This window comes from Parasteatoda tepidariorum, chromosome 7 (assembly GCF_043381705.1).
Source record: "Parasteatoda tepidariorum isolate YZ-2023 chromosome 7, CAS_Ptep_4.0, whole genome shotgun sequence".
In the NCBI taxonomy this organism is placed as follows: domain Eukaryota; kingdom Metazoa; phylum Arthropoda; class Arachnida; order Araneae; family Theridiidae; genus Parasteatoda; species Parasteatoda tepidariorum.
The window spans coordinates 65,443,644-65,458,617 of NC_092210.1; the positions used below are offsets into that span (position 1 = coordinate 65,443,644).

General features: G+C 28.9%; 1 protein-coding gene across 1 annotated transcript in view; it reads left to right on the forward strand.

Annotated features, from left to right (window-relative positions):
- The first annotated feature begins 1,614 nt into the window (after positions 1–1,614).
- The window catches only part of LOC107455655 (neural cell adhesion molecule 1-like), a 98,286-nt gene continuing 84,926 nt past the window's right edge, over positions 1,615–14,974 (forward strand). Inside the window, exon 1 of the mRNA XM_071183530.1 lies at positions 1,615–1,923. Coding sequence (XP_071039631.1) covers positions 1,875–1,923 — 49 coding nt within the window. The 5' untranslated portion in view covers positions 1,615–1,874. The remainder of the gene's footprint in view (positions 1,924–14,974) is intronic.

Genomic DNA, 14,974 nt, shown 5'->3' on the forward strand with positions numbered 1-14,974 from the left:
CCTTTCTTTTTCTTCTTTTAATTTTAGGGGGCTAATTAACCAATCTCTTTCCTTTAAATTTCAAACTCTCCGCCTCTTTAATTTTAATTGGCAGTAATTTTTCTGGTCCTATACCAGTTAAGGAATTTTTATGTCTTTTTTAATACATTCTCTTTTTCTCCAGCCTTCGGGCAGGTTACCCTTTTGTAAATTCTCCGCGATGCGGACTTCGGTCCGTATCGAGGGATTTCTTTTTACATTTTTTTTTCTTAACCTTTATTTTAAATTAAATCCATAGCTGCAATCAATTTCTGTAAATTTAAAATCAACATTTTATACCTTTAATTTTCTTTAACATTAAAAAAAAACCTTCTCGAATTTAAGCTTTCTTTCCATATTTATTTTAACCTTAAAATTACTCGTTCTTTTATAATTTACTTTTATCTATGACGCCTTCTGTGTTTTAATTTCATTCGTCACCCATTTCTATTAAAGGTGTTCCTAATGTTAAAAATTGTTTTAAAAAAGTCTTTCCACTAGTTATGTTGATAGATATTTTTCTTAAATAAATCTTAAACGCAAGTTAAAAATGTGTGTTTCTTTTGATGGTTGTCTTTTAAAATGTCCTGTGTGTGCAGGGTGAGTACCTTTCAATTATTGTTATGGTCATGCATAAATGTGAATTTATTAGTTTTTCTTATTGGAAACATCAGCTTACTGTATTAAATCATATATATTGTTTGGATATAGCATGACTTTATCGTTTTCATCTTTAATCTTTAATTTATTTTTAGTTTCGACCCTTTTCCAAATTCGGTGATACCAAATTATCCAATCTGTTCAAACCTCACACTTTGTGACCCTTTGAACCTATTGGGTTATTGTTATCCCACATTAGCATTGTACTATGAAACATATAAAAAAAACTCTGTATAAGAAACAATCAACTCCAAGAAATTCCAAAATTCTTGTCTGCTTTTTTTTTAGTTTGATCTCATTACACTACATTTTAATTCTCACACTTACAACTCTTTATTTGTGATTATGATTTTGTTGTTGATCTAGTTGAGAATTACGCCCATTTTCAAAATGGGCAATATTGATAAAATACTATTATTTGAAACACAAGGGATTTTGATGCAGTTTTCTAAATATATTATTATTATTCTTTTCTTCGAATGCACAAACATTTTGAATGGCTCTTTAATCGTCATGGAATTTTGGTGATAATTATTTGTTTTAAAGTTTTTTTAATTAAAAAAAGATCCATGTAATTGAATGAATAATTTCTCAGTTCACCAGGGAGAAAAACATTTATTTTAATACTGCCTTCTTCTTGACTTTCGTTTTTAAATAAATCTTTCAATAATATAGATATAGCAAATGTTTTACTCTTCACCTATAATAGCTTCCATTCAAATTTTGAACTAACACAAACACGTTTTGCCTTTCTATTTTCTTGTACTCTCCTACTAAAGAGTTTTCCGGCCGCTGTTAGGAAGATGTCATTTTCTTCGCTCTTTTTCTCACTTACAGTAATTTGACAGAGAAACGTGTCAGCCGAAGGCGGGAGATGCATCTAAAACGCACCCAGACAGGACAGGCAGAGGGCGCTGTATGACATCTCTTTCCACTTGCAACAGGCAGGCTTTTGCCCCACCAGTTCTTCGTTCCTACTTTCTCGATAGCGAACGCCTGTGAGACGGTTTTCTCCTTCTCGCATCTTAAAAATGAAAGAAGTCTAGGACGTTAGAGTATATTTTCTCGCGATGACAGTTCTCAAAACGAGTTGCGCAGACATCGGTGATACAGGCAGAGTGACGTAACTTTTTATGGCAGTTGAAGGAATATTGTGAGCACGATATTTCACTTGGGATATTTATTTAAATTATAAAATGATCTCCGCTATCATTGTATTTGCTTGGGCAGTTACTCTGGTAACTGGTGAGTATCAGTTGAAAAATTATCTGTTACATGAATATATAAAAAGTAGCATTTTAATAGAGACTTTTATTTTAGAACTTGAGGGGTATATGTATTTGTCACACTTTGAATAAAAAAGGCATTTTCGGAATTTATACAAGAAAAAAAAAAAAGATTAATAATATTCTGAGAGAGTTTATTAGCAAAATGGAACATTTCTGAATAAGAGAGGAAAAAATTCTTTTAGATTTTTAAAAGAGGAAAAAGTCTTTTTAATGTATTTTTTGAGAAAAAAAAATATATCTACCTTTTGAGAAAAAGAAAGAAAACCTTTTTGCATATTAGGATTATTGCTTTTAGTTTTCTCAGTTACTAATCAACCACATTTAGAAGATATTCCTTAATTCCTCAGAAATACTAATTTTCTCACAAAAAATTTAATTATTCAGAAAACTTTTTTTTATCCCATGTATGGGTAATCAAAATATATTTTAAAGACTATATTTAAAAAGCTCTTTAAAACAAGATAAACTTGAAGGAATCCGGAAGGATTGAAAGCATGCCGGGTCAGAGAATCGAAACTGTTAACACATAAAATCTTAAGAAAAAAAAGAATTTGTTCCAGTTTGAAACGTTCTAAGAATAACGTATTTAATACAAATAAAAAAAAATAATTCTTTATAACATAAAGTTACTAAAAAATAATATTTAATAATCTATGAAAAAGTTAGATTTTTTAACTGACAATTGAAGGTATTTCTCGATTTAATGAATGGATTATTAAATAATACTTTTCTATTAACGTGGTAATTCAGATATTGATAATAGGAAAAACTACAAATTATTCAAAATTAATAAATAGTTTAGCATCTTATTGATGATAATTGTGCCAGTATCTACCAAAAACGAATAATTTCCATCGATTGTGCTTTCTCATTGGACAAGAAAATTATATGATTTTCTTATTAACTGTTTACATGCCTCTAACTCAAAAATGAAACTTGTATTTTGAGTTTTAATTTAACAAGAAATTAAAGTCTGAATTATATTTTTTCATAAATAAAAAAATTACATCATAAATCATTTTATTTTCTTTCAGTTTGATTCCGTTTCTATGGTTATTTAGTTTTTTTTCAAGATTTTTAAAAATTTGATATAATTTGCTAACTTTTCTCTCGTTTGTAATACAATTCACCAAAAATCCAATTTTTGTTAGACGACTACAATATTTACGAATTTTTAAAAAGGTAATATGTTCATGTCGTATGCATCAAATTCAAAATTTAATTTTGAAATTGAAATATTAGTTTTAAGCCAACTGTTTCAGTTTCAAAAAAATGTCATTTTAAGAGTTCTATTTTTAGTTTTCATATGATTCATAGAGTTATGTGTATGCATGCCATTCAATTGCTATAATGACAGTTATTTCGGTTGAAATAAAAAAGGGGGAATTTCTGTTGAATATGAAGGAACTAGCGACAAAGGTTATCGCTACGCAAATGCTACACATGCATTCATTTATTATCAATACTTTTCTCTTTTGTTGTAATTCTTACTAAAGAGGAATAAATTCTTTCTGAAAAAGTCATGACTCTCAAACAGGGGGCTTATACTTTTTTTTACGTTATTTTTCAATGATAGAAATTGAACATCAAAGAAATTTTCCAATGAGCTCCCAACAATTTTATTGAATAGCTTCTTGCGATTGATAGCTTTTCTTCCCTCATTTCTGTGATTAATATATTTACTAAGATACGTTTGTTGTTACCAATTGAGTAAAGAAAAGTAGGCATTCTCTTCATTTTTCTCATTTGCAAATTTTGCTTTGCTCATAGTACCATGCATGAAAGATACATAACAATACAAAAAGCCTGCTTAGAAACTCTTTGTGGTTCAGAATTGGAAGATTTAGAGATTTCTCAGACATTGATAAGAATCAAGGCAAATCAAGACATTTTTAAGTGATGAGTTGATAAGGAAAACATAGATAAAATTTTATTTTAGAGCATGTCATTTCAATCTATGTCTCTGGAGTAGTGTACATTGGTTTTATAAGTAATATTGAATCAAATAAAGTAAAAAATCAAATTCCTGTAACAAATTCAAATAAAAATAAATGAAAAATCTATTATAAATTTGGACATGAAAGTGAAATTTGATAGGACAAAGGAATTGAAAAAGCTAGAACCAATTTTGTCAAAATGCACAAACTCATGAACTGTGTTCACGTTGATATATTTTAAAAATACTTCTGAAAAATATGTAAAAAATACAGTCAATAAATGATAATTTTCGACCTACTTATAAGCATAAACTATTAATACATTTATAAAATTGATATTTTGCAATTTTTTTGGGCTTCGATGGATATCATTCTACTCCTGCTAAAGATCAATACTGAAATGCAGCTTTAGTAATCGTAACTACTGTCAGTAAAATGAGCTCTTACTAAAGGCTAATTTTCCAAAAGTGGTATTGTTTCTCTCACTATCCTATTTTATTGTTTTTGTATATTCTTAATTTTCTTTCCCCTTATTTAATGGTATTTACATATTCATTACTATTACTCTTTGAATTTAATTATAATTCAAATATGAAGGCGAAATCTGAAAATATGTTCTTTTAAAATAATCACGTGGTATTATCTTATTAAGAAAAATTGTAAGGTTAAGACATTTAATTACTATTTTACAATTTTTAAACTTCACATATTATAGTTACACCTTAAATTGCATTTAATTTTTAAAAATTATATTTACTTGTATTAAGTATTTAAGTAAAAAGATGTTCAGTCTGCGTCTACAGGTAAAATAATGAATAAAATAAAACAATTTAAAATACTTAAGAAGCATTAACTTTTCTCACCCGGCTAAATAATCTATATTGCTCCATTAATCGGGTTTTTAAAATAACTAAAAAGTAAATAAGAATTTCGAAAAAAAGTAATAATTAACAACGGTCCCTTGTAAAAAATCTGTTTTTCTTCAACTTTAATAAATTTACTTTTTAATTTTTAAGAACTTTTAATATAGACCGAAACTTTACTATATTTCACGACATTTTTCAATATAGAACGAAATTGAGAAAGATCAAAGTCACTATACTCGTAATAAAAGAAACAAGTAAGTATCATTTCGTTCAAAACTGGCAAACATCTTTCAGTAGGCATACTTTTCATAAAGTCTGAAATATTGCTTATATTTTGAAGATAAACATTTAAAAAATCTGAACTTCAACTATAGAAGATAAATTCATATTGTGACTAACTTAAAGGTAATTTAACTAAATTTAAACATGTTTCGTTTAAAAAAAACAGACACAATATAGTAGTCATACGAGATTATTTTTAAAACTGATTTCAAAATAATATAAATAAAATCGCTGACATTCCCGCTGAAAAACTAATAATTGTAATGAAGGACGGACAATATACGTAATTGAAAATCAGATGCTGCTAGATACAGATCAGGTTCATTGTTTATAAGAAGATATTCTTTAAAACGAATCGGTAAAATTTGAAAGTAATGTGAGGCAGATAAACAAAATTTTGAATGATGTAAGGTGGAAGTAAGGCGAGTCAGGTTTTCGCAGCTATCAGTATTAATTCAAAATGAAGTTAATATTTATTGTTTCCCACAAAGACGTGAGTTTGCTGGATTTTTTTTAAAAATAAAGTGAGTGGATTTTATAGCGAAAGAATCATCGTTATAACTGATAATCCTCATTTTTACAATTTGCCTTGAATCATGTATATACTCATTTTTGTTTATTTAATACAATATTAACAATTCCTTTTGATTTCGAGGGTTGTTTTTTAAGTTAGGGCCGATTTGTTGCATACACTAATAGGCGACGCATGAGTCGCAGCTAGTGTTGCGTCGCGTTCCGGAATTCATTGGAAACTACCGAGCTCAGTTGCAGCTGTGTAAGTAAATTATACTATCAGTTCTGTGTTTTTAAAATGTTCAAATTTAGCAACCGCCGCTCACTAGATACGTCAGTGATGTGTTTTTAGTCGGCGAAAAACCTGTTTGCTGCCTACATTCACTGGTAGATTTGTAGTTACGATATGTGAAGTACAAAAATTCCCTGCCATGCTGACTGGGAATTCGGCTACTCTATGACAGAATCACTGTCCGTACCTCAGATGCCAACTATATTATAGTCTTTTGGTTGGGAAGTTTTGACCACCCCTCCGAACAACCCAGACCTTGCGCTGAATCACTTTCAGCCTTTCCGATGTTTCAAACATCTATTTTTCGGCAATCACTACCACGATGACGAATACGAGAAAAAGCCCCTGACCTTTTGGTTAACGGAGCAGACGGCAATTTTGTATGAAGAGGGTATTCTAAATTTAGTTGTAGGTATGATAAGTGTTTAAACAAACATGGCAACTATGCTGAGAAAAAGGATAACCGTATGTAGAATCTGAAAATAAATTTGCTTCTTGAAAATTTGCTTCCGTTTAGTTTTTATTTTCAAACCGCCCTTACTGAAAAAACATTCCTCGTATTAAAAGCTCCAGTTTTAATCAGTTTCCTCGCCTTTCTTTCTTTATTCCAAATTCGCTCTCCTTAACTATTACCTCATGTTCAGAGTTTATCAGCTAGTTATCTCTTAATTTTTTCTGACAGAAGTCTTTTTTAATCAAATGATCTAAATCTCTGTTTACATTTAGATTTGCCTTTTTATAATGGTTAAAAATAAATTTGTATATTGGTTAATATAATATTATAAATATTCTTGTAGCGGACGAAACTAACATTTTGAATTAAAATAATTGAAATAAATGCGAGTATTTAGTATATTTGGCAGTCACTGCAAAAAATTCCATATCAAATTACGGTAAAAATCACAGGCACTCAGGGTGCCCGTACCTTTTTCTGTAAATACCAAATTTATTGTAATAAGTTACGGATTAAGATCTATTATCTGATAACTATAATTTCTGCAGTAATAATATCCATAAAATCATTGAATTACTTTAATTAAATATTACTGCAAAAATTAAGGTATAACGTTTTACGGTAAAAATAGAGTTTACGAATAATGCAACCATAGTGCCGTTTACATAGTACTTATACAGAAATTTGATCCGGTATTTTTCACAGTAGTGATGCCGCATGTTACACGTTCTTTACAAAATGGGGCAGACAAGGAAGGTCATAATTTTTTTAAACCTTACTAAAGTGAGGATAACACGAGCCATATTTTTGTGTAATTAATTCCTTACTAAATTAATAGAGCAATATGAATAAAAATAAGAATGAATGATTATGAATAATTTCTAAAAAACTTTTAAGACCATGCGTTAACATTGAACTTTTGTTTTTTGTTTGAAGCATTTTGAATTAAAAGAAAATCCAATTTTAAGAACTTTTTAACGAAATAATTTTTGAAGATGAATGGCTTCGTCCCACGTCTACAATGGGCTAACTTCCATCTTTTTTCACTATAAGGAACTGGCATACCTATACTGATTAAGTTCTTAAATATGAAATTTTTTTCATTTATTTACTACTTTTCTTTCACTTTATTGGGTTTTCTTGAGTTATATTTCCGTGATTACCGCTTAAAAAATTTACATTAAATCACTTAAATATCAAATGTAACATTCCTGCTTGGTGCGCAATTATTTAACGATATCACGTTAAAGATCAGAGTACCCAAAATTGCGTTATCTTTAGTGCGTGACTTCTGCTATTTAGTTATTATTAGAAGATTTAATGCATGTTAGATACTTGCTAATTTTTTTATAATGAATGTTTAAGAACTTTCTTTTTACAGGGTTGTGTACAAAAATAGAAAATTGGTACATTGTTTAATAATACTTTAACGTTTGTTTAGTGTGTGTGCAATTCACGGTATTTCGTTATAAAGATTTTGTACAAGCTTATGATGAATTTTTTATATAAAATAATGTAAAAGTATAACTCAACTGTTATCATTTAACGTTTCAAAAACAGTGTGAGTTTTGAAAACAAATAAATTCATTTGAATTTTAATAGTATCTGGCTAATAGTAATTTTTCTGCGTCTGTATATTTGTTATTTTAACTATAATTCTGAAGTCTCAGTCAAAACTTTTACATTACTTTATGTATACAAACGTATCATTTTTTTTAAAAAAACTTTTTATCCACTGCAAATGATTTCACGGTTAAATCGAAATATTTTAATAACAAAATAAATTTATTTAGCAATTGTTTGGATAATATCTGGTTAATAGCTAGAAACGATAATAGCTAACTTTGATAAATAGCTAGAAACGAAGCGTAGCTCTTATATCGTTCCGGCATGATTAACCACCCTATGGTAAAATTTAAGTAGTTGTGTTAAGTTTGCAACAGGGTTATTTTCCAAGCCAAAAGCGTACCAAGCGTACTGATTCAAGTTTAAGATCCTAAAAATCATTCAAAAGCTTCAGCTAAATCATTCGGAAGATATATTTGAAACATAGAATATTCTCAAAGATTCAAAACTAGCCATTGATAAAAAATAAATAGGAGGCGATTCTATTTTTTCAATATTTTAAAGGTAACATCAGTGACATTTGATACCTTATATCTTTCATTAAAAAAAGGAGTTTATTGTATCTTCATTAATTTATAATTATTTCTTATTCGTTATGTCAGATAAATTCAAAGATTGACGTGAAAGTGATAGCCTAGGCAGGATTTGCTAATTAGACAAAGTAATTTGAAATCAACGGTAATAAAATATATTTAAAAAACATAGAATGTGGAAATAGTTTAAATTCGTTCAGAGCAAACGTAAAAAAAATACCATGCTATATTTGACGTCTAAGATGATAAATTAATTTTTTTAATAAGTGCTAATTGAAGTTTAGAAAAAAAGGAATGTTTTAAAAAGTTTAATCAATTGATAATTGGTACAAGCAATTTACGAGAAGAATTAGAAATCGCAATACTATTATTTCATTTTATAACCGTTGTTGAACAGCCGACCTAATTTTTGGATACACGACTACTAATGTTCAACTCTATAGCCTTGTAATTTTGAACACAATCCAGAAAACAAGAGAACTCCTGGACTAAGTATTGGGAGAAATCTGCTTTATGCGGGACTTTTTGATGGAATCAACCCGCATTTGCGTTACATGGTGAGGAAAACCATGAAAACCTCCCAAGGCTAGCCTGATGGCAAGAGGACTCTAACCCATGATCCGTCTACCACTGAGGATGTTTTGCGTCAGCGCTGTGGTCGATGCGAGCCGGGTTCGGAGTTACCATCGCTGGGGGTGGAAGGTGGTTCACCACATTGGTAGATGGAGCGTGGGTTAGAATTCCCTTGCAATCGGGACACCCTTGAGAGTTGTTTTTTTTTTTCGTTTTCTTCTTCATGTAACGATAATCCGGGTAAGATTCATTAAAAAGTATACTAAGAATTCTAGTTTGTCTCAGTGCTTGATCCAGAAGTACTTTTGTCTTCTAGTTTGGGTTCAAAATTACAAGGCTGCGGAGTTGAATATTGATTGTCTTAAACTCAAAATTTTGTCGACTGTTCAACGCCGGTAATGAAATAAAATAAAATAAAATGATGTGTAAATAGCAGTGGTGGCTCAGAAAATAGAGCATTCGCCTCTCAAAGACGTGACCCAAGTTCGAACCCCAGCAGTGGCCGCTAATTGAAAATTCTGCTTCCCACTCACACCGACCATAGTGATGATGTAAAATATCATCAGTGGTAGACGGATCATGGGTTAGAATCATCTTGTCGTTGGACAAACAGTGGGGTGTTTTCGGGGCTTTCCTCTCCGTGCAGCGCAAATTCGGTTTATCTCCATCAATATCACAAAGCAAATATGCTTCAAAATTACAAGGCTACGTAGGTGAACAATGATAGTTGTCAACTCAGAATTTGGAACACCGACTTTAAATTTAAAAACATATAAAGAAAGAAATGGTATTTTATTAATTTTGATAATAGGTTCTAATGGAAATGCAAAATATAATAATCTATGGATTAAAAAGCACAATTAACCGAAAAAGGTATTTATTTGTTTAGGCTAAAGCAAAAAAAAAACCGTCGAATTATTGACGCTTACAATGCTTAATTAATTTTGATAATTGTTATTAATTGAAGTAAAATGTATGAAATGTACTAAAAACTAAAATTATTAGAGAAATGATACTCTGAGAAAAAAAAAGCATGATCAAAACTTCCAGAATATGGTTAAATTTACCATATTTCTTCCTCTGTTAGCGAGCGCCAGCGAGCAGGGGGCGAAACCTCCTAGTTTATATAATTTTTATATTAGTTACAGGTCAAAGATAAACAAAGTTGATGTGCAAATTTAATTCCATTTCTATTTATTATTTGTCAAACAATGCAACTTAAAAAAATCTTAAATATTTTTTATTGTTGATATTAAATATTTCCGTCCTTTTTATCTTTTTTTGTGCATGATTATATATCAATTTCATTTTTAAACCTATTGCACTATAAACTATTCTGGCTATTTCTTTTAAATAAGTTAATTTTTGATATCTAAAAGAGTATTTTTCATGTGATTATTTAACTTAATAAGTGTACGATGAACATTTAAATGCTTCATCTCTACTTTCATAAATAGTTATTTTTCAAGCCTTCAAAGATGAGAAACCATTTCTTTTACTTATTGCTAATTAAGGATTTCTCTTCCAAATTAAATATGAAAAAATATTACATTTAAATATTGAAAGCAATATAATCAATATTTAACCAAAATAAACTTTAAGGAAAAAATTAATGCGAACATTAAAATGATGCTTCGTAAATGTTCGCGGAATAACATTTTATATTTATGTAAACAAGGTATGCAAAAGTAAAAATAAATGCTTTTAAAATATCATAAAATAATACATTAGATGAAAAATTTAATAAAAATATACTTTCAGTCTACGTCACTCTAAGTTTATCTATGCAGTATTTGTCACATAATAGCGATGTTTTTCGATTGAAATTTTGTCTGTTAAATACTTTGATAAATTATTTACTTTATTTATTTTGATTTTAAAACTGAATAAAAACTGTTAGTAGAACTTTCGAAGCTTTTGAAATTGTATTATTGTTCAGTGAAAAAGCGTCCTCTAAAAATCCCCTGTTTTGAAACATATATTCTAAGGGAAAAGAGAACACTCGTTAAGATTTCTGATGGAAATGAGGATTTCGAATAATTGAGCTCCCGAAAACTTTTTTTTAGATAATTTATTGATTTATTTTGCATATTTCCTGCCTTATTTCCATTTATTTCTTTTTAAATTTTATATTTGAGTTGAGTTATGTATGTGTGTTTATCATTTTTGAATATTTTATTGTTAAAAAGTGCAGCTTGTTATTTGTATATCTCAACTGTTTTTAAAACTTTTCAATCAAATTTTTGTTTAAGATGCCGCAATAGCAATTTAAAAATTTTCATATATCTTTTAGAAGCTTTTAGCCTTCTAGAGGTAAACAATGTTTTCACGATTCCAATTGTATTTTCCTTTATTCCGTTCTTTAGTACTTTTTACAAAGTTTTATTTTTGTTTAATTATTCAAATGTTAACAAGTTAGCTATAGAGTATTGCAGATTCTGCAGCTTGTGCTGTTAAACTGCACATTCAATCCATCATTTAATTAATCAAATACAGCTGTTATAGATACAGGCATAAAATACTAAGCTTTTAAGACAAACAGAAAAAATACTGTTATTAAGTAAAAATAAGATGTTTGTAATGAGGAATAGTTACCATCTCGCTACATAAATCAATAAATTCGAACCATAATTTTAATTGACAGCATTATAACCGTTAATTTTTAGTCATTAAATTTCACGCAAATGCATGAAGTAATATTATAAAAAAAGCAGTTGACTCTGACAGGAAATGGAATAGTTTTAGATGAGTAATTAAAATAAAGTTAGTTCACTTATCTGCAATGAAGCAAGGCAATTTAATCACTGAAGAAGTAATTTTTACTCTTAATCAGATGAAAACTTTAACAGTTCTCACCTTAGATCTAATTTATGAGTGGCGTTCTTTTTTTCTTTTAGGATTTCAGCCAATATACGTGATTTGAAAGCTAAAAGTTTCGTTAGAATTGATTCGTATGCACGAAAATATATGTTTCAGCATATTAAAGTGATATTTCTTGAACATTTTGTCATTATTCACGCAACGAGATATTTTATTTTACTCCTTTTTTGTTATATAGTATTAGTTTTTATGAAAAATCAAATTTAAATACAATATTTCAATATAATCTTAAAGGAAAATGTTTTATTTATAAAGTTTCATATTTACACAATTAAAACTTAAAAAAAGCTTGATTCAAAAATTTAATAATTGAAAATTTCATACCCATATTTATGCAAATAAATAAAAGAAAAGACTTTCTAAAATAATTCAGTATTTTGATTTATATTATTTGTATTTCAATTTACCGATATAAAGAATAATATTTTTGACCAAGCTTGATGAACTAATAAACTTGCAAAACAATTCTACTCTAGTTGTTCTGTACTTAGGTCTTAGGTAATCAAACAACCAATAGTCCGCATGATTCAACTTGGACAATATTGATATTATTAATATTGAGTCGTTTTTATCTAGAAATATTGAAGAGCACATTTATCGCTTCTTTTGAGCGTTTTTGAGATCCCTTTTATGATTACCTCTAAGGCAATACTGTCTATGTTCAGTACTAAGACCACCCATTACAACGACTATTCCATTATAACGACATATACATAAAATCCCATTCATTTATATTCAATAAACACAATATTATTTTAGCACTTATTAAAACGTCTTCACTAAACCTCTCATTCCAATATAGCAATCGAAATTTAGTTTCTTTTATTCCCATGAAAGAAAAATAATTATTCTATTTCAAAAATAAGTCTCAAGCAGTTTTTCACTTTCAAAACAAAATTCTGTTATTTAATATAGCAAAAAATTCAAATTTTTTAAAGTGCCTTTTCTAATGGTGTTACCTCACATTGTCAGTAAAATATTTTGAATCTCCTTAAAAAGAATATAGACACGACTTTTTAACTTTTTGTCTTAGGTGGTCGAACATAGTATTGTTTAGTATGGTGTAAATATTTATTGTACTTCCGTTTACTCATAATAGAACGATTACACGTTATAGACTTTTTTTGCGGTTTAGATAGAAGAGTTTGTTTTATCAGGTGTTGACAGTATTATAATCGGTTACGGAGCTCTGACCCATCTTATAAATTTCATGCAAAACGATTTTAAATTTTTTTAATCTGAATTATCATATTTAATCGAATATAAGTAATTCTGTACTATATCTGCTACACGAGACTTCAATTTAAGTCTTGAATTATCATCTTAGCTAAAAGGCGTGACATTAATCTAGTGCAAAGATATAAGTGTTGTACTTTTGAAACTGAAAACATCAAATGTGTTCTTAAAACTTTAATGGGGGGTATGGTACGGTTAGTTTAAACTGAAGTACGCTGGCAAAAAAAAAACATGTATGGTCAAAAATACCAGAACGTGATAAAATTTACCGTATTTCCGGTGCTATGTTCATTAACTAAACTTCTGGCACTATGGGTACATAAAAAGCTCGGTATTTATTTTCCGAAGCATTTCGGTAATGATTTCAGTAAAGTTAACTATAAAACATTTTTTTACAATCTGTGATAAAATTTGGCTGTTAATGTGGTAAATTTCGGTAATTTTATTATGATACTTTAGATTATGGTATAAAACTAGTTATTCGGTTAACTTTTCCGTTTTGTATTTTTTCGCTAAATGTTCGGTGATAAGAACTATAGTTTTGAAAACCAGAACTTCCGATAAAGCGTTACCATATGAACCGAAAGTTACCAAATGAATGGTTTAAATACCGCAAATTTTGGATTTATTAGCCAGAATTGCGTGTGTGTTTTGTTTTAACAGCAATGTCATTACCATACAGTTACGCAATTTTACCAGTATTATTTTTCTGTGCAGAACAACATTAAAACCAGAAAAGTCCTTTGTAAACTCTAAATTTTAGCTTTATATTCCAGAAAACCGGAAATTCCCATTCGGAACCTTATTCTGATTTAATCGCGTGACTTGAAATAAGGAAAGATTCATCATTGCGCTAATAATGATCAAAATTGAGATCAATAAATATTTTAAGACCGTATTGTACTCTGAATATAGTGATAAAATATTCAGTTGAAATAAAAAGGAGAAAAAAAAAGTTTTGAGTGATTTGAAATGAGACGACAAATAAGAGTCGATGATTTCGTAACGATGTGAAAGGTAACCTTTTCAGTTTAGTAAATCGAATAAAAGTTTGTGCTTATATAATGTATTATATAACGTATTGTGTTTATATAATATCGCAAAATACTGTAGATATTTGTTTGACCTAAAAATGACCGTTTTATTTTTGAAATCGATCACACTATATAAACGTGCAAGCTCAATAATGCAGAATTCGCTATGTGAATGATTAGGACTCATAAAAATTGGAATATTTATTAAGTGTCCAGTAAATAACATAAATCTGAAGTATTTGATTTAACACACTAGAAACACGCACGGTCCTGTGTGGCAATTCTCGTTCTTTGCTATACTGTAATTTGATAAAAAAAAAATCATCTTAAAGCAATGCAATGTCACAGTATGACTCTATTTAAGTGTTCATTTAATAATTTATGTTATTTGGCATCATAGGAGCATAATTATAGACACCTATACTTCAGGAGCTTCAGTGGCCCTATAAGTATTGTGCAATATTTCCGAAAAATTTATGGTTTTTTAGTAATCATTTCAACACTATTTACAATTTCAGATATATCAGTAATAAATTAGTCAATTTATATACTGAGCTGCCTTCAGGAGCTTCAGTGGCCCTATAAGTATTGTGCAATATTTTCGAAAAATTTATGGTTTTTTAGTAATCATTTCAACACGATTTACAATTTCAGATATATCAGTAATAAATTAGTCAATTTATATACTGAGCTGCCTTAGATAGGATATTACATAGAGCTATATGCTCCAGACTTATCAATCAAGAAAATGCAGTCAAAAAATGAAGCCGTCAGGCAAATG